Below are 27,093 nucleotides of genomic sequence, written 5' to 3'. Positions count from 1 at the left end.
GTTTCCTGTTTTAGTTTCTGTCTATAGGTTGGGAAGTGCTTTAAAGTATTCACCCCCCTTGACTTTTTCCTAAATTTGTTGTTTCAGCCTGAATTTTAAATGTTTACATTAAGATATTTTGTCACTGACCTACACACAATACCCCATAATGTCAAAATACAGAATTTAACAAAAAAATCTAAACATGAATCCTGTTTGCAACAAGGCACTAAAGTGATACTGCAGTAAAGTAATATTGCAACAACAAAAAATGTGGCAAAGCAATTCACTTTATGTCCTTAATACAAACAGTTATGTTTGGAGCAAATTCAATACAACGCATTCAATACCACACATCCAATACAACACACTCGATATTTTCAAGCATAGTGGTGGCTGCATCATGTTAAGGACTGGGGAGTTTTTCAGGATAAAAAATAAATGGAATGGAGCTAAGCACAGGCAAAATCCTAGCGGCAAACCTGGTTCAGTCTGCTTTCCACCAGACACTGGGAGATGAATTCACTTTCAGCAGGAAAAAAAACCTAAAACACGAGGCCAAATCTACACTGAATTTGCTTACCAAGGACTATCTGGTATATTTTTGCTAAGAGAGAGCAGCACTGATTTTTGACATAATAATGCACATGAACTGACTTATCTTCCGCCATCCATATGTATGTGCCTTTGTATGAAGGATTTCAGGTCACAAAGCCTACATGTAAGATGTATAAATGCAATGTATATAGGCCTATGTGTAACTACAACATGAAAGGTTTAAGTCAAGTAATGAAAATGGCTTTAATGCATAAATCCATACAGTCAAAGACATCACTGATACAGTGTAGAGCATATGAAAAAGCAAGAAAGGAAAATATGTCATTTGTGATCACCCAACAATTGCAAAGGACAATATCAAACAGTCGATTATGAAGGCTAATGTATTGAACATTGACTCCATATATACACTGAAGCGAAAAATAAATATATATATACTGAAGCGAAAAATAAATATATATACATTGTGCATCACTGAGCTACCAGCAGTCTGTCTAGGTTCCAAAACCGCATCCTTATGCGCAAAATATGCGCAGCTGTGAGAGCGCAAAATAAATAGTTCGGTACACAGACCCCCAGACAAAAAGTTCACATGCTGGGCTGGACAGAACACCACACCGAGTACCTAGATAGCTAACGTTACGAGGATTGGGCGTAGTCCAAAGACACCTAAATTGGGCTTCGTCACATCTTGAGGAGAAGGTGCCTTAAACCAAATACGTTTTGATAGCCAAACGGCGAGATAAATTGCTCATAATGGCCTCGGAAGAGCTTTATGAGGTGAGTTAGCTAGCTACTATCGACTGCTAGCTAGCATTATCTGAAATGTTTTTTTTTGTTGTTTGTTTTTGGTTTCGTGTAGCTAGTAAGCTACTTAGCCAGCTAGCTACTTGGCTTGAAAACCACTTAACAGCTTCATAAAAATGTCAGCCCAGGACTCGTTGCCTACTAGAGTACTACTGTAGGTCGAAGTTGGGCCACTTTACGATAGCTAACGTTAGCCTTCCATATTTATTAGCATGAAGAGCTGCTGTGTGATTAGCTAGATCTGTGTGTTGTTGTGATTAGATGCGGGCAGCGATAGTCACGGCGTCTTCTTGACTAGTTTTAAGTTAGGTAACTAGTGAGCTTTTTTGTACTTTTCGCTCTGTTACAAGTTGCACCCAGATTGTGCCTCACTTCTCCAGGTGTACTCCTAATAATGATTCACAAACAATTATAGCCAGGTATTTTTTTATATATTTTTTTTTACATGCCAATCCAACATTTTAGGCGTATTCTTTCAGATATAATATTCAATTACTATTCTATATGCAATTCTGTGAACGCTTTCCATCTTTAGTTAGTAGGCTAACTATTATAGGTAGCCAAGTCTACCCCTATCCTTTATCTAGACCATGTGATGTAATGGCGTAAAGTTAGTTTCAAACTCAACATGCTCATTGTCTTTCTATCACGTTCAGGTTTGCCATATACTGGGTAGTTAAATTGCCTACATTGGAAATCTTACTCACAGAGCTCTTACACAGCAAGACAGTTAACATAGGCTGACACATAGCTACAGAAATCGGATATATAGATATATTAGTACCAGTCAAAAGTTGCACAACTCCTCAAGGGTTTTTCTTTATTTTTACTATTTTCTACATTGTAGAATAATAGTGAAGACATCAAATCTATGGAATCATGTAGTAACCAAAAAAGTGTTAAAACTAATCAAAATATATTGTATACAAGAGATTCTTCAAAATAGCCACCCTTTGCCTTGACAGCTTTGCACACACTTGGTATTCTCTCAAACAGCTTCATGAGGTAGTCACCTGGAATGCATTTCAATTAACAGGTGTGCCTTGTTCAAAGTTAATTTGTGGAATTTCTTTCCTTCTTAATGCGTTTGAGCCAATCAGTTGTTGTGAAAAGGTAGGGGTGGTATACAGAAGATAGCACTATTTGGTAAAAGACCGAGTCCATATTATTGCAAAAACAGTTCAAATAAGCAAAGAGAAACGACAGTCCATCATTAATTTAAGACATGAAGGTCAGTCAATCCGGAAAATGTAAAGAACTTCTGTTTCTATGATGAAACTGGCTCTCATGAGGACTACCACAGGAAAGGAAGACCCAGAGTTACCTCTGCTGCAGAGGAGAAGTTCATTAGTTACCAGCCTCAGAAATTGCAGCCCAAATAAATGCTTCAGAGTTCAAGTAACAGGCCTTCATGTTTGAATTGCCGCAAAGAAACCACTACTTAAGGACACCAATAAGAAGAGACTTGTTTGGGCCAAGAAACACGTTTGGGCCAAGAAACACGAGCAATGGACAACAAGTGCTCAGCATATGTGGGAAATCCTTCAAGACTGTTGGAAGCTGGTTGAGAGAATGCCAAGAGTGTGCAAGCTGTCAAGGCAAATGGTGGCTACTTTGAAGAATCTCAAATATATTTTGATTTGTTAATTAAACACTTTTTTTGGTTTCTACATGATTCCACATGTGTTATTTCATAGTTTTAATGTCTTCACTATTATTCTACAGTGTAGAAAATAGTAAAAATAAAGAAACCCTGGAATGAGTAGGTGTCCAAACCTTTGACTGATATTGTGTGTGTGTGTATATATACACACTACTGTTCAAAAGTTTGGGGTCACTTAGAAATGTCCTCGTTTTTGAAAGAAAAGCAAAACATTGTGTCCATTTAAAATAACATCAAATTGATCAGAAATACAGTGTAGACATTGTTAATCATGTAAATAACTATTGTAGCTGATTTTGAATGGAATATCTACATAGGCGTACAAAGACCCATTATTAGCAACCATCACACCTGTGTTCCAATGGCATGTTGTGTTAGCTAATCCAAGTTAATCATTTTTAAATGCTAATTGATAATTAGAAAACCTTTCTGCAATGATGTTAGCACAGCTGAAAACTGTAGTTCTGATCTAAAGAAGCAATACATCTGGCCTTCTTTAGACTAGTTGAGTATCTGGAGCATCAGCATTTGTGGGTTCAATTACAGGCTCAAAATGGCCAGAGACAAAAAACGTATCAGTCTATTCTTGTTCTGAGAAATAAAGGCTATACCATGCGAGAAATTGCCAAGAAACTGAAGATCTCAGCGCAAACTGGCTCTAACCAGAATAGAAAGAGGAGTGGGAGGCCCCGGTGCACAACTGAGCAAGAAAGATGTCAAGTACATTAGTGTCTTGTTTGAGAAACAGACACCTCACAAGTCCTCAACTGGCAGCTTCATTAAATAGTACCCGCAAAACACCAGTCTCAACATCAACAATGAAGAGGCGACTCAGGTATGCTGGCCTTCTAGGCAGAGTTGCAAAGAAAGAGCCATATCTCAGACTGGCCAATAAAAAGATTAAGATGGGCAAAAGAACACAGACACTGGACAGAAGAAGAAGTGTTATGGACAGACAAATCTATGTTTGAGGTGTTCGGATCACAAAGAAGAACATTCGTGAGACTCGGAAAAAATGAAAAGATGCTGGAGGAGTGCTTGACTCCATCTGTCAAGCATAGTGGAGGCAATGTGATGATCTGGGGGTGCTTTGGCGGTGGTAAAGTGGGAGATTTGTACAGGGTGAAAGGGATCTTGAAGAAGGAAGGCTATCACTCCATTTTGCAACGCCATGCCATGCCATACCCTGTGGACGGCGTTTAATTGGAGCCAATTTCCTCCTACAACAGGACAATGACCCAAAGCACAGCTCCAAACTATGCAATAACTATTTAGTAAAATGGCAGTCAGCTGGTATTCTGTCTATAATGGAGTGGCCAGCACAGTCACCGGATCTCAACCCTATTGAGCTGTTGTGGGAGCAGATTGACTGTATGGTACGTAAGAAGTGCCCATCAAGCCAATCCAACTTGTGGGAGGTGCTTCAGGAAGCATGGGGTGAAATCTCAACAAATTGACAACTAGAATGCCAAAGGGCTGTAATTGCGGCAAATGGAGGATTATTTGACGAAAGCAACGTTTGAAGGACACAATTATTATTTCAATTAAATCATTATTTATATCCTTGTCAACGTCTTGACTATATTTCCTATTCATTTTATTTTGCAACTCATTTCATGTATCTTTTCATGGAAAACGAGGACATTTCTACGTGACCCCAAACTTTTGAATGGGTGTGTGTGTAATAAATATATATAATTTTTTTTTAAATCAAAGCTGTTGCAGCTGCCTAGTTACACAAACACACACAGGATAGGAGGAATATCAAAAAGTAGGCTAATACAATAAACAGGCCCATTCAGCCACAGTCATCTATTCAGTAGTCACACTACTTGCCTGTGGGTAGAGTAACTGCCTTTTATCAACCCAGTGGTTTACTGAATACATCTCTGATGTCTCACATGTAGCCCAGTGTGAACCAGGAGTGGTATGGTGTTGATATCCTGTGTATTTAATTAAAGAGTTAAAGGAGCGTGCATTGTGGCTGGTGACATGATCGACACATGAAGCTTTTATTTTCGACACAGGGCACCAGTAAAAGGTCTTCTCTGGTGTCCCGTTGGGCATTTGATAATCCAATAAAATATTCTGCATAGAGAATAGGAAAAAGGAGCAAAGTTAATCTGTATTATTGATGTTGAGTATTTACCACCCTATGTAAAGTTTGGGATATATAAGATACGCCATAAGAGCGTTCATGCAAAACCCGATGCAACGCAAGAAGTGTAAAATGTTTGTCATGTGTTTGCAGACGGAAGGAATATGTTTGAGAGTCTGTGAATGTAAAATGTTGCAACTGTGGTAGGGATCATATATTCCGAATACCCAGAGTTCCCTGTTAGGGTGAAAAAGGTTGAGGTGTCAAGGATCATGGCTGTACAACAACTCTCCTATGTGTTGGCGGTGAAGAGAGTTGAAGGGGCAAGAGGCCACAGTGCTGAAGAAGATATGGTGGTGGATGCATCTCAACCAGTTGCAAATGTTATACGTCAATCAAGTGATCTGGATACACTTATTGTGAAGAAGGTGGATCTTGTAGCATTTTATAGACACAGTTAGTAATTGTACTGGACATCATTATATCTGCAGTTAAGAAGTTTTTGGGCCTCCAAGACTTAATGGCAGAAGCACTGCAAGGACTACTGTCGCCAGGAAATGTCCCATCATCACAGGATTCTGAGCCTGTGTAGGGACCTGATTTTAAAAACAGGGAAGCAGGCTCATTTAGTTTAACATTTCATCATTGATAGTTTGTATGGAATAAAGAAAATTACCCCCGCATTTCTTTCCTTTTTAGTAGGTAGCGGAATGCACATATAAATTGTTGCTAACGCCATTATACCGAAGAAACATTTGCCCATTGTGGGCTATAGCCTAGACGTTTCAGTCTCAATGATCATGACTTAGTGACTGCCCCACGTCCAGTCACTGCCACTGCCAACTCTTTTGTTTAATTCTGTCACAGGTTGAGAGAATTGTGGACAAACGGAAGAACAAGAAGGGAAAGATGGAGTACCTGGTCCGCTGGAGGGGGTACGGATACGAGGGGGACACCTGGGAGCCCGAGTCGCACCTCTCCGCCTGCATGGAGTTCATTCACCATTTTAATCAGTCACACGGTGAAAGACCGAGAGACGGCACTTTACTGCGCTCCACTCAAAGCTCTCCCAGCACAGTCCACAGCCACAGTTCAAGCAACAACGCCCGCAAACAGATCTGCAGGCCTCAGCCACTCTGTGGCAATAGTGGTGCAGGAAGCCACGCTCTAGTGAAACCCGTCTCTTCGCCCGCCACAGCAGCTACGGCCGTCTCCAAACGGCCGCAGCAACCACAGTTGCCACCACTTGACTCCAAAACGGACACACAGCAGCTTATATTGAGCCAAAAGTACAGTGATTGCACCACCTGTGCCATTTCTAGTCCCAACTTCACAAATGGGCCTGCGGCTTCTCCAGTGGGCACGGCGCGTCGGAACATGGACCTGGCTAAGTCTGGGATCAAAATCCTGGTTCCCAAAAGCCCCATGAGCAGCTGGGTGGACTCTGAAGAGTCGCCCAGCGAGGCGGCCCACAGTCTGGAGCAGGGGGGTCAGGAGCAGGACTCTGTGCCCCCAGAGGTGGCCCTGTTGGAGAAGCCTCTGGGGTTGTTGCTGGGGCCTGGGGAAGAAAGGGCACGCATGGGGACTCGGCCCAGGACTCAAAGCCAAATCCCATTGATCCCTCAGCAAGTGCCCGTAACACCCGCATCCATACGCACCCTCAATGGGAAAGGTAAGGCTTTTTCAATAGACTGCAATAACTGTTGTCGTTGTGCTGTTTACTGAACCCAGGTTGTACCTTAAAGTCAAAGCAAATGTTATGTCAAATGCACCGAATACAATAGGTGTAGACCTTTACAGTGAAATGCTTACTTTACAAGCCCTTAACCAACAATGCAGTTAAGGAAAATAAGAAATAAAAGTAACAATCAATTTAAGAGCAGCAGTAAACGGCAGAAGCCATTGTTGTGTTGCCTCTGATTGGACCTGTTTTATCATTGGAGGACCAGATGCTGCTGGAAGTAGCGTTGGAGGACTTATGAAGATACAAACTTCTCATTCTGTAGACCACAATGCCCGAGGGGAGTGATTGGGGTCACTGCCATGCAAATCTTTACTCCAGGCCAATTCCTTTTCTCCCCTTTCGTCTCAGTGTTCACTCATTCATTATCAATTAACTCAAATTTGGTGCACTGTTCATCTACTGTTGAGTAGAACAGAAGGGAAGCCCCGAAAAGCACTGAGACCTACTCATGACATGTAGTAAACTATTCAGCATGTTCCAAATATTTAATCTAGCTGATTATTACAACAGACAATATTAAGAAAGGCAGAAATTATTCCCATTTCCATCCCCCTGTATCTTGTGTTTTTTTTTTTTTTTTTAACCACCAGGTACATCGACACTCATGGAGGCTCTGGCAGTCAATGGGACATCTAACCTGCAGAGTGCCGTGGCGCGAGTCACCACTGTCTCCGGAGTGGCGGGGAAACGGCGCTTCGAAGAGCAGCGCTCGGTCTTCGACAAGCGCCTTCGGTTTAGCGTACGGCAGACGGAGAGTGCCTATCGCTACAGGGACCTCGTCGTCAAGAAGCAGGACGGCTTCACCCACATCCTGCTCTCGACCAAGACCTCGGAGAATAACTCACTCAACCCCAACGTGAGTCATACGCCTGCCTGTCTTTGCCCTAACAAAACAATTGTTATTCAGCGTGACAGTTAGTAGTACTTTTATAGTTTTGTTATGCCAACATTTCCAAGCAGTTGGTAGTCAAATATAATTGATGAATGTAAGCAAAATGTCTGAAAGTAAAATACTGGTCCTTCAAAAATATATTGGGATGGTTTTCTGGACACAGATTAAGCCCTAGACTAAAAAAGTATTTCCAGTGATCATTCTCCATCGAAAGGGCTTCTTAGTCCAAGATTAGGCTTCATCTGTGTCCGGGAAACTGGCCCATAAAAATTGATCATATTTTTGAATACCTCTCCCTCTCTTGGCTGCCTCAGGTGATGAAGGAGATACAGAGTGCCATGGCCACAGCGGCATCAGATGACAGTAAGCTGGTCCTACTGAGCGCCGTAGGCAGCTTCTTTTGCTTCGGCCTGGACTTCATCTATTTCATCAGGCGGCTCACCGACGACCGTAAGAAAGAGAGCATCAAGATGGCCGAGACCATTAGGTAGGTCAGAAGGCTTACCTCTGTTTCTATATTTTTTTTATGTGGATGATTTTCAAAAAGGGAGGGAAAAAAACATGTATTTTTAAAAGTTCGGAAGGATGACTCAACTTCCTCATTTCTCGATTGTCCAAAAATCTGTCCTCATCCTCATCTGCACTGATTAAAGAAAACAAAATGGTGGAAGCTCATCATTAGGCTGGATTTTCATCTCTGGTCAGTTCATTCAGATCAGTGCAAATGACAGATTTGTAGACGGTTGTCTGGAATCATTGCTTATTTTTGAAACTGGTGAAAAAGACTAGTAGAATGCTGTGTGTTGTAGTGTCAGTCGTTGTAATAATGCCACAGAAGACGGTGATTCAGACCCAGTCTGTTGTTCTCATCCTCTCAGGACATTCGTGAACACTTTCATCCAATTCAAGAAGCCTATCATCGTAGCCGTGAACGGACCGGCCGTGGGCCTCGGAGCCTCCATCCTCCCGCTGTGTGACGTGGTCTGGGCCAACGAGAGAGCCTGGTTCCAGACGCCTTACACCACCTACGGACAGACACCCGACGCCTGCGCCTCCATCACCTTCCCTCGCATCATGGGCGTGGCCTCGGTGAGTTGATGCTGAAAATCCTCCACATTCTCAGAGGGGGGAGTTGTTTACCACAGAAATACAGATATTGTTTTGGGAACTGGTTTTAAGTGTAGCACTCACCATTTTTTTTGCTGCTTTTTGCTCCAGGACTAGGTTTAATCTGTGTCAGTGATTTGGGGTGGGCTAGTGGTTTCTAGATCACATTGTACTGGTGCGATCGTGGGTTTGAATCAAGCATCCGTGCTTCACAACGGGTAAATGAAGGTTGGATTTTGATTTGACTATGTCCATTTTCCCCACTAATGCCGGGTGTACAGTACACCACTTTCAAAATCCTAAACATCGCTGAGCCTCTCACGTTAAATGACCTATCTTGTTTTGTCTTGCCGATCGTAGTGGTGTGCACACTAAAAGGATCTGGCTCAGACTACAAGATTCCTCACTTGGTCGTGACGATTCTCCATACCACGCTGTCTCGTGAAAACAATGATGTGATTTTAGGTTGTTAACGTAGCTAGAACGATCTGTGGCTCAAAGCAGTCTCGTAAATGTTTTCAGTCGGAGACATTCACGCTTGCCATTACAGAGTTGAAATATCTAGCCAACATTTTGAATTGAATAACATTTCTTGTGAATATCAGAGCTGTAACGATTTTACACTTTGGTTAAAGGAAAGTACACATCCATACCAGTAGTAATCATGTCTCCTGCTCCAGTCTACACATCCATACCAGTAGTAATCATGGCTCCAGTCTACACATCCATACCAGTAGTAATCATGGCTCCAGTCTACACATCCATACCAGTAGTAATCATGGCTCCAGTCTACACATCCATACCAGTAGTAATCATGTCTCCTGCTCCAGTCTACACATCCATACCAGTAGTAATCATGGCTCCAGTCTACACATCCATACCAGTAGTAATCATGGCTCCAGTCTACACATCCATACCAGTAGTAATCATGGCTCCAGTCTACACATCCATACCAGTAGTAATCATGGCTCCAGTCTACACATCCATACCAGTAGTAATCATGGCTCCAGTCTACACATCCATACCAGTAGTAATCATGGCTCCAGTCTACACATCCATACCAGTAGTAATCATGGCTCCAGTCTACACATCCATACCAGTAGTAATCATGGCTCCAGTCTACACATCCATACCAGTAGTAATCATCTTACTGGCTTTTTCTCTGGCGAGCTCTCATTGGCTACTGCTGATCACCGTTCTCAAAACTTGTTGTTGCAGATCTCACACTACAAGAGCATTGCAGATTTTGTCCCGATTTAAAAAAAAAAAATTTTTTACATTTAAATGTAAAATGTTTCAAAATACTAGGACTGCCCGAAGACGGGATCGGCCCTCAGATTGCGTCCCTGACCTGCTCACATTAATCGAGCGTCGGTGACGGCCGCACCGCAACGACATGGGGATTTTGTCTCCGATCTCAAACTTGTCTGGAACAGGCCAAATCGGGGCAAAAATCGTGTAGTGTACACCTGACTTCACATGGGGTGAAAAGCTGCCGTGATTTGCTCTCTAATCCAATAGGATAGACAGTGAGACAGACGGGTCCATCAGCACAGACTTTGTTTACATAAGACAATAGGTTGCGCATTTCTTTACTTCAGAAATACTGCACCAAACACCTTAGCTAGATGTCAAATTGCTTAACTAAAACATCCTCGGCAAAAATGTCAACATTTTATTACAGATTTCTTTATCTTAGATTCATTCTGGGGATTTTGAGGAAGTGAAATAGGCTTCCTACAGTGTCTCATAGGGGACAATCATTAACCAAACTGAATCGGTCAGGAAACACACCTCCAAGACTGAAATCTAGTTTGGCACGTGTTTTTCTGTTGCTCATTTGACAATCGTCATGTTCAGTGGCTCGTTAACCTCCCTCCCTCTTCTCTCTTTGTTTCTCTCTCCCTCCACTTCCCTCTCTCTCTCTCTCTCTCCCTCCCCCTACCTCTCGTCTCTCAGGCCAATGAGATGCTGCTGAGTGGGAGGAAGCTGACGGCCCAGGAGGCCTGTGCTAAAGGGCTTGTCTCCCAGGTGCTGTGGCCCGGGACTTTCACTCAGGAGGTGATGGTTCGCATTAGGGAGCTAGTCTCTTGTAATTCAGTTGTAAGTCATCCTCTTTCATTTGATTTTTGAAGATATAAAAAAATATTTCTACACAGTCACAGTACGCCCACTGCCCTCCCCAGCCCTCGTTGTCCTCCCTCTTTTTTTGTTCGTTTTTGTCTCATCAAAAACCATAAACATTATGTCGCTGACACTCATATATATATATATATATATACTCTCTCCTAGCCACAACAGTGGCCACTTGAATTGTTAACTTTTCAACGTCTCCCAACCCGAAACGGAACCGAGAGTGTGTTTTTAAAAAAATGATATAATGCTTTTAGGAGTACATTGAATTGAGATCAAGTCACAATATCTGGATGTTGCAAAATTTCTCATGAATCGTCTGTGCAGACATTGTTAACATAAGAGTGACCTCATGTCCCACAGTGAATGGTTAAGCGAGTCTATGCCAATATCCTTCAATGCATCCATATCCATCAGTCATTTTCTTTTCCTTTTTCCTGCCGGGTGGGGTGGGGGCCTCTGCTGGCACTGTAGGTCCTGCGGGAGTCCAAAGCACTGGTCCGAAACGCAAACCGGGCAGCCCTGGAGCAGGCCAACGAACGCGAGTGTGAGGCGCTGAAGAGAGTTTGGGGCTCCTCGCAGGGGATGGACTCCATCCTCCAATACCTGCAGAAGAAGATAGATGAGTTTTAAGGAAAGCATGTACCCTCCATGTTCCCAAGCCCTATTCAGTGGGGGAACCAGACAAACAGCACTGGGAGTGCAACGGGTTCAATCTGCAATCTGTGTGATGAATTGTGTGTGTGTGTGTGCCTATTGAGATGTTGCTGCTGGACCTTTAAGTCTTCCTAGCATCCTGGTGACCATGTGTTGACCCTTTACCCAATAACCCCCGGCCTTCGACCCTTTATCCCATTGTTTCCCAACCCTGGTCCTCCAGTACCCCCCCAACAGTACACATTTTTATTGTAATCCCTAGACAAGCACACTTGATTCAACTTGTAAACGAATCATCAAGCCATCAATGAGTTGAATGAGGTATGTTTGTCAAGGGCTACAACAAAACTGTGTACTGTTGAGGCTACTGGAGAACTAGGGTTGGGCTGTTGAAGGTACTAGAGGACCAGGGTTGGGAAACAATGTTGGGGGGTACTGGAGAACCAGGGTTGGGCTGTTGAAGGTACTGGAGGACCAGAGTTGGGCTGTTGAAGGTACTGGAGGACCAGGGTTGGGAAACACTGTTGAGGCTACTGGAGGACCAGGGTTGGGCTGTTGGAAGGTACTGGAGGACCAGGGTTGGGAAACACTGCTCTACCCAATAGCCCGGCCCGCCCGAAATACCATTCCACATTACAGGTTCAACTAAACGTGGCCTAGATTGAAAGGGATGGAGGGATTGGAGGAGGTGAAGACATTGATGAATACACAAAAAAGTGTCTTGCATAGTGGGGTGCCTGTCCTACTCACCTCAGGATTGATTTGGGTGGGATGTTGTATCAACATGGACCAGAATTTATGACACAACAAAAGTGCACATTGAAAACTTTGACAAAAACCTAGGCGACTTTCCATTGTGGAGCCTGCAATAAGATGTAACGCTCTGAACTCTTGGGAAAACAGCGCAGCCCAGTGGATGGGAGGCTTATTGGATTCTCCATATTGACGCCTGTAAAGCTTTCCATTCAAAACAGGACTTATAGCTATTTGAACTGAATAGAGGCCGTGATTAAATTAAAGGCGCGTTGTTGAGAAGTGTACTGCACTTGACTTTAAAAGGTCATTTTAAGCTTGAGCCGTCATCTGTAGCGTTCACCATGAATGCCATCTTCGAACATCAGGGAAATTGCCTTTTAAAAGAGTCATTGTCAACAGTGAGTGCCTTATGAACAGCACGCCTTTGATTTAATCCAGGACAGAGTCTGTCAGATTAATTTTTAACACAGCTCCTGACTGTATTTTTACTTTTTGTCTAACTGATATCTTTTGTAGATATTCCACCCAGGTCATCTTATTTGGCTTGGGGGACTGTATTTTCCACCGAACAGTTTCAATGGTAAACATAATTGTTATGTTTTAAGTTGAGACTTATTACAATATAATTTAATTAAATATTCCATCCATGAAACATGCAAGGGAGAGACAATTACAAGATTCTGATACAATGTTTATGAATGCAGTTGTGACGAGCCTAAGGTACATGGTTCAAGGCTCCGTTGTGACGAGGCTAGGGTACACGGTGCAAGGCTCAGTTGTGACGAGGCTAGGGTACACGGTGCAAGGCTCAGTTGTGACGAGGCTAGGGTACACGGTGCAAGGCTCCGTTGTGACGAGGCTAGGGTACACGGTGCAAGGCTCAGTTGTGACGAGGCTAGGGTACACGGTGCAAGGCTCAGTTGTGACGAGGCTAGGGTACACTGTGCAAGGCTCAGTTGTGACGAGGCTAGGGTACACGGTGCAAGGCTCCGTTGTGACGAGGCTAGGGTACACGGTGCAAGGCTCCGTTGTGACGAGGCTAGGGTACACGGTGCAAGGCTCAGTTGTGACGAGGCTAGGGTACACGGTGCAAGGCTCAGTTGTGACGAGGCTAGGGTACACGGTGCAAGGCTCAGTTGTGACGAGGCTAGGGTACACGGTGCAGTTGTGACTAGGCTAGGGTACACGGTGCAGTTGTGACTAGGCTAGGGTACACGGTGCAAGGCTCCGTTGTGACGAGGCTAAGGTACACGGTGCAAGGCTCCGTTGTGACGAGGCTAGGGTACACGGTGCAAGGCTCCGTTGTGACGAGGCTAGGGTACACGGTTCAAGGCTCTAGCTAAAAGCAGTGCCTTGTTCTTTACTCCATTTTCTAATGACAAAATGTGTGTTCTGATCTGAAGTGATTATCAGTGAGAATAGCCTTTAATCTTACCACTCAGTACCATGGATATAGGACTTTTGCAGCTTCAGCATATCTCACCCTGTTTTTTTGTTGTTGTTGCATTGAGAAAAGGTTACTTCTAAAATGCTGTGGAGGCAAAAAAAAAACAGATGTACAGCTTTTGAGTTTGTAAAACAAAAACGTTATTCGCCTACAGTTTGTTTGTATTTTTATATATGAATTCTGACTTGGCCAATGTTTTGTGGCCTCACCAATCATTTGGCCATATTCCTTATTTCACTGGATTTATAAAAGTAGCAGAGCTCGGGGTAACAGATAACATCGCCCAATATCTGGACAACTGCTGTTACCTTCGCCTATTTCCATAAAGAATTATGGAAAATGTCATTTATTTATATTGTCTATGAGTATTTAAATATTTAAAGTGGAGATGGTTTGGACAAAAGTAGTGTCTGTTTTGAGTCATTGGTCATGTTTATTTTTTTTTCCACAGTTGATTTTATTTTATTGAAATGTGAAGTATCTTCTTCGGGCAGTCTACTCGTGGACGTAGTATGATTTTAGTTAGCACTTTCGGCTCTAGTCTATTACAGCCCTCTTCACGAACTTCGTCAGAATTCAGTTTTGGCCTTCGCGCATAGATGTATAAAACTGTTAATGCCGCAACTGCACCTGTCGTCTTGTTTTCTTAGCATATTTTTTTTCTTCTAGAAGGGATAGAAGTCAGTATTTCGGGTTGAGATTTTCTGAAGGCAAAGGTGAAGAGGTATTGCGTATCAATAAGGCGATGCTCTTTGTAAAACATGTCCTTTTGCTTAGTTTTCCCAAATTGTGTCTGAGAAGCATGTCACCTCGGAGTGCTCCAGAGTAGCGAAGCGGGTCTAAGGCACTGCATCTCAGTGCTAGAGGCGTCACTACAGACCCTGGTTTGATTCCAGGCAGTATCACAACAGGGCGTGATTGGGAGTCCCATAGGGCGGCGCACAATTGGCATAACGTCGTCCGGGTTTGGTCGGGTTAGGCTGTCATTGTAAATAACAATTTGTTCTTAACTGACATGCCTAGTTAAATAAATAAAAACAATTTTTAAACATGTTTCACTGAATGCTGATTTTAGAAATATTAGCAAGCACCTTCAACACTTGTAATGTCCACGTTTTTCTCATTGAAAAATGTACTGTATTTAAAAATATATATAATTTGTCGTGTTAACACAGCATGATGATGAGGCTTGTCTAGTGTACACAGAATTCACTCATTCTGTTGAAAGATTCCAAGAAGCGTTGTTGAAATTGACCCCTTTTTTGTACAACAGCGAAATAATTTTTAAGTCTGAATCACATAACCCTTACCCTTCTGAAGAACTGTGTGAACTGCCTTGACTCAAATCCTGGTACAGCATTTTTGCATACATGTGACCTATTTTGTAGTTGAACTTATAAATATACTTGCTGTACAATCTGAAAGTGTTTTATATACAGTGGGGCAAAAAAGTATTTAGTCAGCCACCAATTGTGCAAGTTCTCCCACTTAAAAAGATGAGAGAGGCCTGTAATTTTCATCATAGGTACACGTCAACTATGACAGACAAAATGAGAAGAAAAAAAATCCATAAAATCACATTGTAGGATTTTTTAAATGAATTTATTTGCAAATTATGGTGGAAAATAAGTATTTGGACGATAACAAAAGTTTATCTCAATGTTATATACCCTTTGTTGGCAATGACACTGGTCAAATGTTTTCTGTAAGTCTTCACAAGGTTTTCACACACTGTTGCTGGTATTTTGGCCCATTCTTCCATGCAGATCTCCTCTAGAGCAGTGATTGTTTTGGGGCTGTCGCTGGGCAACACGGACTTTCAACTCCCTCCAAAGATTTTCTATGGGGTTGAGATCTGGAGACTGGCTAGGTCACTCCAGGACCTTGAAATGCTTCTTACGAAGCCACTCCTTCGTTGCCCGGGCGGTGTGTTTGGGTTCATTGTCATGCTGAAAGACCCAGCCACGTTTCATCTTCAATGCCCTTGCTGATGGAAGGAGGTTTTCACTCAAAATTTCACGATACATGGCCCCATTCATTCTTTCCTTTACACGGATCAGTCGTCCAGGTCCCTTTGCAGAAAAACAGCCCCAAAGCATGATGTTTCCACCCCCATGCTTCACAGTAGGTATGGTGTTCTTTGGATGCAACTCAGCATTCTTTGTCCTCCAAACACGACGAGTTGAGTTTATACCAAAAAGTTATATTTTGGTTTCATCTGACCATATGACATTCTCCCAATCCTCTTCTGGATCATCCAAATGCTCTCTAGCAAACTTCAGATGGGCCTGGACATGTACTGGCTTAAGCAGGCGGACACGTCTGGCACTGCAGGATTTGAGTCCCTGGCAGTGTAGTGTGTTACTGATGGTAGGCTTTGTTACTTTGGTCCCAGCTCTCTGCAGGTCATTCACTAGGTCCCCCTATGTGGTTCTGGGATTTTTGCTCACCGTTCTTGTGATCATTTTGACCCCACGGGGTGAGATCTTGCGTGGAGCCCCAGATCGAGGGAGATTATCAGTGGTCTTGTATGTCTTCCATTTCCTAATAATTGCTCCCACAGTTGATTTCTTCAAACCAAGCTGCTTACCTATTGCAGATTGTCTTCCCAGCCTGGTGCAGGTCTACAATTTTGTTTCTGGCATCCTTTGACAGCTCTTTGGTATTGGCCATAGTGGAGTTTGGAGTGTGACTGTTTGAGGTTGTGGACAGGTGTCTTTTATACTGATAACAAGTTCAAACAGGTGCCATTAATACAGGTAACGAGTGGAGGACAGAGGAGCCTCTTAAAGAAGAAGTTACAGGTCTGTGAGAGACACAAATCTTGCTTGTTTGTAGGTGACCAAATACTTATTTTCCACCATAATTTGCAAATAAATTCATAAAAAATCCTACAATGTGATTTTCTGGATTTTTTTTCTTGTTTTGTCTGTCATAGTTGACGTGTACCTATGATGAAAATTACAGGCCTCTCTCATCTTTTTAAGTGGGAGAACTTGCACAATTGGTGGCTGACTAAATACTTTTTTGCCCCACTGTATATAGATAGATATATATACATTCGGAAAGTTTTTCAGACCCCTGGACTTTTCCCACATTTTGTTACATTACAGCCTTATTCTAAAATGTATTAAATCGTTTTCCCCCCTCAATCTACACACAGTACCCCATAATGAAAAGGTAACTTTTTTTATTTTTATGTTTGCACATTTATAAAAATAAACTATCACATTTACATAAGTATTCAGACTCTTTACTCAGTACTGTGATGCACCTTTGGCAGCGATTACAGAGTCTTCTTGGCATACCTGTATTTGTGGAGTTTCTCCCATTCCTCTCTGCAGATCCTCTCAAGCTCTGTCAGGTTGGATAGGGAGCGTTGCTGCACAGTTATTTTTAGGTCTCTCCAGAGATGTTCAAGTCCGGGCTCTGGCTGGGCCACTCAAGGACATTCAGAGACTTGTACCAAAGCCATTCTTTGCGTTGTCTTGGCTGTGTGCTTAGGGTCGTTGTCCTGTTGGAAGGTGAACCTTCACCCAGTCTGAGGTCCTGAGTGCTCTGGAGCAGGTTTTCATTAAGGATCTCTCTGTTCATCTTTCCCTCTATCCTGACTGGTCTCCCTGCCACTGAAAAACATCCCCACAGCATGATGTTTCCACCACCATGCTTCATCATAAGGATGGTGCCAGGTTTCCTCCCACATGGTTTCATCAGACCAGAGAATCTTGTTTCTCATGGTCTTGACTCTTGAGAGTCCTTTAAGTGCCTTTTGGCAAACTTCAAGTGGGCTGTCGTGTGCCTTTTACTGAGGAGTGGTTTCCATCTGGCCACTCTACCCTAAAGGCCTGATTTGGTGTACTGCAGAGATGGTTGTCTTTCTGGAAGGTGCTCCCATCTCCACAGAGGAGCGCTGTCAGAGTGACCATTAGGTTCTTGGTCACCTCCCTGACCAAAGGCCCTTCTCCCCCGTTTGCTCAGTTTGGCTAGTCGGCCAGCTCTAGGAAGAGGTGGTTCCAAACTTCCATTTTAAGAATGATGGTCACTATGTTCTTCGGGACCTTCAATGCTGCAGAAATGTTTTGGTACCATTCCCCAGATTTGTGCCTCGACACAATCCTGGCTCGGAGCTCTAAGGACAATTCCTTTGACCTTATGGCTTGGTTTTTGCTCTGATATGCACTCTCAACTGTGGGACCTTATATAGACTGGTGTTCCTTTCCAAATCATGTCCAATCAATTGAATTTACCACAGGTGGACTCCGTTGTAGAAACATCAAGGATGATCAATGGAAACAGGATGCACCTGAGCTCAATTTCGAGTCTCATAGCAAAGGGTCTGAATATTTACATAAGCAGTGGGGATTTTAGCATGTAAATCTTGGTGGGCCCCCCAAAAAATATGTTGATTCATGCCAGCAAACCCACTACACAACACTAAATAATACATGAATTGCACTATAAAAGTGACAAACGTTGCCCACACAATGTTGGGGCCTACATAAAGCTGTCCCAACAGCAGTACCAACACCTTACCACACCTGGCTATCAGCGGAGCCTTGTCTGACAGCGAAACAGTTCATTCAGCCTCATTTACTGAATGCCAGCTGACTTGCTTAAAAAAGTGTTTTTTACTGACAATTGAGATGTACAAACTATGGCATAAGGGGACAACGAGCGGATAAGAGGCAATCCATAATTTTGATTAAGACATGAGCGAGCTAGGACGGACATAGTCAATAACTATTTGTTCAGCAATTTTGAAATGTACAGCGACAATTCAGAACATGGGCCGTTCTTACAGTATTCTCCCTGTACACCAAGTCAGAACTGTAGGATAAATTAAAGAGGGGGTATAAGCAGACAATGAAAGCTCTTACAATATTCGATGATTACATTTCTCTTAAACAGGCTATAGGCTACATGTGCACCACCAAGTCAGAACTGTAGGTGAAATTAAGAGGGGAAACGGGACCAAATTATTAGGGTGAGGCACATGGGCCACTAACAGCTTACTACACAACATACACTTAGTATTACTTTCTTAGCTACAGTATACATATCTCCCTGGCATATTACATCATTTATACAGCAGCATACAATACATTTTTGGACTCACCTTGTGCTGTGCTCACTTGAACAGGAAGGTGGCGCGGCGGTCTTTCGTGGGCAAATTTCATCAAAGTCGGCATTTTCTGGATTTATGGTGCTTTCAAGACAACTGGGAACTCGGAAAAAACAAGGTAGAATCATGACGATGTCAGTGATCTTCAGGTATTCCAGTTATGAGTTTCCAGTTGTTTTGAGCGTTGCAGAAGTCATGCTGGATTGACACCATGGCCAATGTTGAATGTTTATCCTTTTAAGCTTGGAAAAGAGACCCTTAACCCAGACTTGGGACCACACATCCACTCCACTGAAGAGAAGGCTAGTGCAATGCTTGCAGTTAGCCACTGATTCCTTCCAAACCTCTGTTGAATTTGTGATTTCCAACTTGTTGTGTAATGTTTATGTCCAATGAGCACCAAATACATTTTATCTATAATTTCTCTTCATATGACAAGGATTAAAAAGGATTTGCCAGAAGATAGTCGACTTGATTCATGATGATGACTGCTAGCTAAGGTTTTGAAAGTATGATTTAAAGTTCTTTAAATGTTCCTTATTGACTGACCTTCATGTCTTTAAAGTAATGATGGACTCTTGTTTCTCAGCTTATTTGAGCTGTCCTTGACATAATTTGGACTTGGTCTTTTACCAAATAGGGCTATCTTCTTTATACTCCCCTCCACCCCACCTTGTCACAACACAACTGATTGGCTCAAATGCATTAAGAAAGATTACACAAATTCACTTTTAACAAGGCACACCTGTTAATTGAAATGCATTCCAGGTGACTACCTCATGAATCTGGTTGAGAGAATGCCAAGCGTGTGCAAAGCTGTCATCAAGGCAAAAGGTGGCTACTTTGAAGCATCTCAAATATATTCTGCTTTTTTTAAACTTTTTTGGTTACTACATGATTCCATGTGTTATTTCATTGTTTTGATGTCTTCACCAATGTAGAAAATAGTACAAATAAAGAAAAACCCTTGAATGAGTAGGTCTCCAAACTGTTGAATGGTACTGTATACTGAACAAAAATAAATGCAATAATTTCTAATATTTTACTGAGTTACAGTTCATGAGTAAATCAGTCAATTGAAATAAATTAATTAGGCCCTAATCTATGGATTTCACATATGCATCTGTTGGTCACAGATACCTTAAGAAATGGGGCTCAAGATCTCGTCACGGTATTTCTGTGCATTAAAATGGCCATTGATAAAATGCAATTGTGTTCGTTGTCCGTAGCTTATGCCTGCCCATACCATAACCCCAACGCCACCATGGGGCACTCTGTTCACAATGTTGACATCAGCAAACGGCTAACACAGCATGAGGTCATACACGTGGTCTGCGTTTGTGAGGTCAGTAGGACGTACTGCCAAATTCTCTAAAACAATGGAGGCAGTTTATGGTAGAGAAATTAACATTCAATTCTCTGGTGGACATTCCTGCAGTCAGCATGCCAATTGCACGCTCCCTCAAAACTTGAGACATCTGTGAGTGGTCTTTTATTGTCCCCAGCACAAGGTGCACCTGTGCAATAATCATGCTGTTTAATCAGCTTCTTAATATGCCACACCTGTCAAGTGGATGGATTATCTTGGCAAAGGAGAAATGCTCACTAACAAGGATGTAAACAAAACATGATTCAGAAATACGTTTTTTGTGCGTATGTTACATTTCTGGGATCTTTTATTTCAGCCCATGAAACATGAGACACTTTACATGTTGCATTTATATCTATGTTCAGTATATTATGGAAATGTTTTGAAATGACAATGCACATTTTTTTTTATCCAGATTTCTTAAAAAAAATAAAAAATGGATCCTGTGTAGCACCTTCACTTGAATTTCTATTTAATCCCTTGAAATGACTGGATGAAATGAATTTCATGTTTCCTGAAATGTATAAAAACAACACAGAATAACTTACTATGAGCACTTCAGTTGGACTTAATTATTTTATTGAAGATGGCAAAGACAAATTAAGATTGAGCAAATTAGTAGATTTCTTTACAAAAGTCACAATTTGTAAGCAGTACATTTTGTGAACAGTTTTGTACACATAATACCATATTTTCCTAAAACCAAGCTGAACAAAAAAAAATATGTTTTGCCATGTGGTCATCATGGAGGGCATCTATCATGGGAGCCAGTGCCCATGTGCAACCAGTAGTCCTGGTTCTTGAAGAGGACGAGGTTGTAGAAGTTTTCGCCACCCTTGTGAAACCCGTGTTCTGCGTCTCCCCAGGAAACGGGACTGTCCATGAAGCCGTGTACAGTCAGTGACAGCCAGGATGTGAATTTGGGTTCGTCAAAGTACCGCCTGGGTTTAAGAGAAGACCACATAGTAAATTAGTATATATTTAAGACTTGATTTTTTTTTTTTATATAACTTATTTCATGAGTGAATTTCCAAACAATGAACAAAATGAAAAAGGTGAGCAATTTTTTGGGGCAACACAGTTGACAAGCTCAATTCGGAGTCCTCAGCTTTTATCGAGTCGCATGTCACTGTAGACCGCGCGGCTCTGCAGGCTCTCTAACAGCTGTATATGATGACCTGGGTCTTTGGTAAATGCCTTCACTAAACCAGATAATTAAGATGGTAGAACTAAGTGTCATAGGAGTCAACTTTATAAAGATCGCAGGTTCTTTGGTGTTCAGAAGGACCGATACAGTCATATGTTGCAGAAGGTGAACTTACCGCAGTTCCTGCAGCAGAGAGTAGATGTCTTCGGGCAGCAGCAGGCCGGACACTGTGCAATGCAGGGCTTGGCTCACCAGTGTTTGGGGCTCTGGACAGATGCATGTCGAAAGGAAGCTGGCTGCTGTATTGTCACTAAACAACGAACAACATATTCACTAGCTTTCTGCATGAGTGTATGTGTGTTATGAGAGAGAGATTATCCACAAGGGAGACGTTAATAATACCATGACAGATTTCCCTCTCTCTTAGTACCCAGTGCCACGTACAGTGCCTTCAGAAAGTATTCATACCCCTTGACTTGTTCCACATTTTGTTGTGTTACAGCCTGATATTAAAAAAAAATAAAAAAAATTCTTACACAATACCCCATAACAGCTGGTGCGCCATGTCTAATATTAAAGAAGTCTAGAGTTACTGCTCGCCTGAGGTACAGTACCTTATGATAAGCTGTAGACCACACTATCTACCAAGAGAGTTCTTATTCGTAGCCGTCTATTTGGCACTAAGACCACTCTCAATCAACTCTATAAGGCCATAAACAAAGAAGAAAATGCTCACCCAGAAGCGGCACTCCTAGTGGCCGGGGACTTTAATGCAGGAAAACTTAAATCAGTTACCACATTTTTACCAGCATGTCACATGTGCAACCAGAGGAGAAAAAAAACAAAACTCTTGACCACCTTTACTCTGCACACAGAGATGCATACAAAGCTCTCCCCCGCCCTCCATTTTGGCAAATCTGACCATAATTCTATCCTCCTGATTCCTGCTAAACTAAAGCAGGAAGTACCAGTGACTCGCTCAATACGGAAGTGGTCAGATGGTGTGGATGCTATGCTACAGGACTGTTTTGCTAGCACAGACTGGAATATGTTCCAGGATTCATCCAATGGCATTGAGGAGTATACCACCTCAGTCATCGGCTTCATCAATAAGTGTATCGATGACGTCGTCCCCACAGTGACCGTACGTACATATCCCAACCAGAAGCCATGGATTACAGGCAACATCCGCATCGAGCTAAAGGCTAGAACTGCCGCTTTCAAGGAGCGGGACACTAATCCGGAAGCCTATAAGAAATCCCGCTATGCCCTCCAACGAACCATCAAACAAGCAAAGCGTCAATATAGGACTAAGATTGAATCCTACTACACTGGCTCTGACACTCGTCGGATGTGGCAGGGCTTGAAAACTATTACGGACTACGAAGGGAAACCCAGACACGAGCTGCCCAGTGACACGAGCCTACCAGACAAGCTAAATGCCTTTTATGCTCGCTTCGAGGCAAGCAACACTGAAGTATGCATGAGAGCACCAGCTGTTCTGGATGACAGTGTGATAACGCTCTCGGTTGCCGTTGTGAGCAAGACCTTTAAACAGGTCAACATTCACAAAGCCGCAGGGCCAGACGGATTACCAGGACGTGTACTCAAAGCAGGCAAGTGTCCTCACTGACATTTTCAACCTCTCCCTGACTGAGTCTGTAATACCTACATGTTTCAAGCTGACCACCATAGTCCCTGTGCCCAAGGAAGCAAAAGTAACCGGCCTAAAAGACTACCACCCCGTAGCACTCACGTCGATAGCCATGAAGTGCTTTGAAAGGCTGGTCACTGCTCACATTAACAGCATCCTCTCAAATACCCTTGACCCACTCCAATTCACATACAGATCCACAGATTACGCAATCTCAATTCTACCTCACACTGGGATAGGGATATTCAATGTTTGCTTTGTTTTTTTATATCCATCTACCAATAGGTGCCCTTATTTGCGAGGCATTGTAAAACCTCCCTGGTCTTTGTGGTTGAATCTGTATTTGAAATTGAGTGTCCATTTGAGGGACCTTACAGATAATTGTATGTGTGGGGTACAGCGATTAAGGTAGTCATTCAAAAATCATGTTAAACACTTATTGCACACAGTGAGTGCATGCCACCTATTATTTAATCAATTTTAAATTCAGGCTGTAACAACAAAATGTGGACAAGTCAAAGGGTGTGAGAATACTTTCTGAAAGCACAGTATTTATATCCATTAGAACTATATGGTTGTGCACGTACCAACTGACACCAGCGCTCACTGCTCCAAGCCACTCCAGGAAGCTGTGGGGGTCACAAGACCGCTGGTCCCCGCGCAGGTCCAAAGCGTGCAGGGATGGACATGGCAGATCCTTCAGGGTGTGGCTACTGACCACTGGTCTGTGCTCTTTCCACTGGTAACGGGACAGGAGACTCTGCAGCGCTCTATCCCCATTCGCCCCTTGAAGTCGACAGACGCAATTTTAGAAATGCTTTGAAAGAAAACATTGGTCAGCTTACAGAAGTTCAGGGTCGTATGTATATGAGCATACTGTAGCCAACAAAAAACGAGAGTTTCTTATTGGACAAGTTCAGGGTCGTATTCATAAGAGCATACTGTAGCCAACAAAAAACGAGAGTTTCTTATTGAACAAGTTCAGGTGGTCCCCTCTCTGTTTCAGTCTGTTTTCTTCCATTTAGTCTAGTGAAAACAACCCAGGACTTGGACAGACTAGACATTCCATGCCTCAGACTCAACAGTGCAAACAAACATAAAAAGGTTCTCCTACCTGAATTGTGCCGTCCCAGCAGGAAGTCGCTTTTCAGAGGCACCCTTTCTTTAAGGCAGGAGAGAACTCGCTGGTAGCGTTTCCCTTCCGGATCCATGGATTTATCCGTCAGGTCAATGGTCACGACTGCAGAACATCATCATCATTGTTATTAAATTCAACCAGGTTAGATTTCATTTCGAACAGCACAACAACAACAAAAATTGCGGCTAAGAAACCAGGTGAGGTGTGGAGCAATGAAATATCAAAACATAATATTAAAAGATACATGATCCTTTCTCACCATATCTCATGGGCTGTCTGTGATTGTACTGTGACGGCTTTCCCTCCAGACCCAGCTGTTCATACGTGTCCTTATCCACAGAGAGGATCAGCTGACCTTGGATTCAGACAGAGCAGAGGTTTATTTACTGACCAGTCAATGTAACACGGGGCCTCCTTTCTTGTAGTACATTGTGCTAGTATTGGAAGTCAAAATACAACCAGTTTTGATGGTAGTGGAGTTAGTTTAATAGAACTAGCATTGATTCCAGGCTGTATCACAACCGGCCGTGATTGGGAGTCCCATAGGGCGGCGCACAATTGGCCCAGCGTCATCTGGGGTTGGCCGGTGTAGGCCGACATTGTAAATAAGAATTTGTTCTTAACTGACTTGCCTAGTTAAAGGTTAAATAAAATAAATAATCTCCACTGACCAATGTGGCAGCCTGGCAGGGGAGCTCTAGGGTGTATTCATTAGTGTACACTGTAGCAAAATGTTTGCAACAAAAAATGAGCGTTTCTTATTGAACTAATGTAGGTTAGTCCCTCCCCGTTTTCAGCCACTTTGCTTCCTAGTGAATACACGCCTGGCAAATTAGCTTTTCCATTGATTCTATTAAGAAGGAAAGAAATTCCACAAATTAACTTTTAAGAAGACACACCTGTTACTTGAAATGCATTCCAGGTGACTACCTCATGAAGCTGGTTGAGAGAATGCCAAGAGTGTGCAAAGCTGACATCAAGTCAAAGGGTGGCTATTTGAAGAATCTTAAATATATTTTGATTTGTTTAACACTTTTTTGGTTACTACATGATTCCATATGTATTATGTAATAGTTTGTCTTAACTATTATTCTACAATGTAGAAAACAGTAAAAATAAATTAAAACCCTTGAATGAGTAGGTGTTCTAAAACTTTTGACCCGGTAGTGTACTTTCTAGCCTGTTTTGGACCATGGCTACTACTCTACACACAGGCTTAAAGTTGCCAGTGGTCTTTTATTAAGACTACAGCGATAGGACTACAGTGCGAGTCATGTCCTGTAATAATATGATAATAGGTAGAACTCAGTGGTAAGGGGGAACACAGTGGTAAGGGAACTCACTGCTAGGGAGAAGTGCAATGGTGTTATCCTGGTCAATGCTTGTCTTGTAGGAAAGAGCATAGAGAGCGCCTGGGAAAACAAATTGGCATACTTTAAACTAGCATGAAAATAACACTTTATGTAAGGTAGTTGTTAAAGATGGATGAGATGGTGGAGAGGTTGGAACTTACGTTAGAGGATTCAGATGAGGAATCAAATATGGAAGACATTTACCCAATTTAATAGTGCATGCAATAGTGTTCTCCTTCTATGCACTTACCATTCCACACAACATTCTTCAAGAAGTCTTTATCCAAAAACTCATAGACTGGTAAATTCTTCACCAGAAAATACTTGCTGAAATTGTTTATGACAGTGGCCAGCCGGGAAGAAAGGGCACCACATTCCGGTATTACAACCGACACCTGAGAGGATTCATTAATTACCTACTGTTTTTAGTTCACATCACATGCATCTATAGTGTCACACATTATATTGGTAATTTGCTTAATCCACAGACTGGCTAGTTAGCAAACAGTTAGCTACCACAGAACCATAAAATTGCTTACCTTGTGGTTAAAATAATGTTTTGACACGTGAGTGTCGTGTCTAGACTTTTCATGCTCAAAGTTCGATTTCTCGCAAACAAGTAAACTTCTTGGACACTTGGCTAGCTCCGGGTACATTTTATTAGACTTGTATCAACAAATATAAACCAAAGACATTTAGCTTTGCACACACTTATGAACCAAACATATGAAATAAATTATGTTCCTCTCTGAACGTGTAAACTACTTCCGGCTAGAGAGCCAGGGTGCTTGCTTGTCACGTGTTTAAAGTAGCCAATCGTGACCATAGCAAAAATCCAAACCATAGTTCAGAAACCTGTACAGTCTTTGTCCAAACCATCAAATATGCCTTGGGCGCGTTCAGAAGGACGCAACGTTTTGGAACGTTCAGATAGAAATGTGCTATGTAGAACAAACATACCTCTCTTTTAAAAAATTTTTTATTTCACCTTTATTTACAGGTGGGTGCTGCTATGGTGACCAGTGAGCGGAGATAAGGGGGAACTTTACCTAGCAGGGTCTTGTAGATGACCTGGAGCCAGTGGGTTTGGCGACGAGTATGAAGCGAGGGCCATCCAACGAGAGCGTACAGGTCACAGTGGTGGGTAGTATATGGGGCTTCGGTGACAAAACGGATGGCACTGTGATAGACTGCATCCAGTTTATTAAGTAGGGTATTGGAGGGTATTTTGTAAATGACATCGCCGAAGTCGAGGATCGGCAGGATGGTCAGTTTTACGAGGGTATGTTTGGCAGCATGAGTGAAGGATGCTTTGTTGCGAAATAGGAAGCCAATTCTAGATTTAACTTTGGATTGGAGATGTTTGATGTGAGTCTGGAAGGAGAGTTTACAGTCTAACCAGACACCTAGGTATTTGTAGTTGTCCACATATTCTGAATCAGAACCGTCCAGAACCGCACCTGCTGGACG

The 27,093-nt window shown here is 42.5% G+C and overlaps 2 protein-coding genes across 3 annotated transcripts; one reads left to right on the top strand and one right to left on the bottom strand.

The window, feature by feature from the left end:
* The first annotated feature begins 1,084 nt into the window (after positions 1 to 1,084).
* LOC106597143 (chromodomain Y-like protein) lies at positions 1,085 to 14,513 on the top strand. 2 transcript variants are annotated; one of them, XR_001326864.2, is made up of 8 exons: positions 1,085 to 1,317; positions 5,973 to 6,777; positions 7,440 to 7,705; positions 8,056 to 8,228; positions 8,620 to 8,830; positions 10,808 to 10,951; positions 11,456 to 13,546; positions 13,641 to 14,513. XR_001326864.2 is itself a non-coding variant. In XM_014188372.2 (7 exons), the coding sequence occupies exons 1-7, from the start codon at positions 1,294 to 1,296 to the stop codon at positions 11,612 to 11,614; spliced, it is 1,782 nt and encodes a 593-aa protein (XP_014043847.1). In that variant the 5' UTR covers positions 1,085 to 1,293; the 3' UTR covers positions 11,615 to 14,513. The 2 variants fall into 2 exon arrangements, 1 of the variants encoding a protein (XP_014043847.1); XM_014188372.2 differs by having other exon boundaries at positions 11,456 to 14,513.
* A 6,383-nt stretch (positions 14,514 to 20,896) lies between these two features.
* rpp40 (ribonuclease P/MRP 40 subunit) lies at positions 20,897 to 26,352 on the bottom strand. Its single transcript, NM_001140959.1, is given in 8 exon segments — positions 20,897 to 21,273; positions 21,655 to 21,789; positions 23,721 to 23,919; positions 24,248 to 24,373; positions 24,531 to 24,626; positions 25,615 to 25,683; positions 25,874 to 26,018; positions 26,163 to 26,352. Coding segments are annotated over 8 exon segments (1,086 nt in total). The 5' UTR covers positions 26,280 to 26,352; the 3' UTR covers positions 20,897 to 21,074.
* Between the last annotated feature and the right edge of the window lie 741 nt (positions 26,353 to 27,093).

This window comes from Salmo salar, chromosome ssa03 (genome assembly GCF_905237065.1).
Source record: "Salmo salar chromosome ssa03, Ssal_v3.1, whole genome shotgun sequence".
Taxonomy (NCBI): Eukaryota; Metazoa; Chordata; class Actinopteri; order Salmoniformes; family Salmonidae; genus Salmo; species Salmo salar.
The sequence above is the reverse complement of the archived record's forward strand: the minus strand, read 5'-3'. Positions and strand labels throughout refer to the sequence as shown.

Excerpts from the sequence above, each read along its gene's own strand:
- LOC106597143 (XM_014188372.2), top strand. The coding sequence starts at position 1,294 with ATGGCCTCGGAAGAGCTTTATGAG. Across the intron at positions 6,778-7,439 it reads ACGCACCCTCAATGGGAAAG|GTACATCGACACTCATGGAG; the intron begins GTAAGGCTTTTT and ends TTTAACCACCAG. Across the intron at positions 10,952-11,455 it reads TAGTCTCTTGTAATTCAGTT|GTCCTGCGGGAGTCCAAAGC; the intron begins GTAAGTCATCCT and ends CTGGCACTGTAG.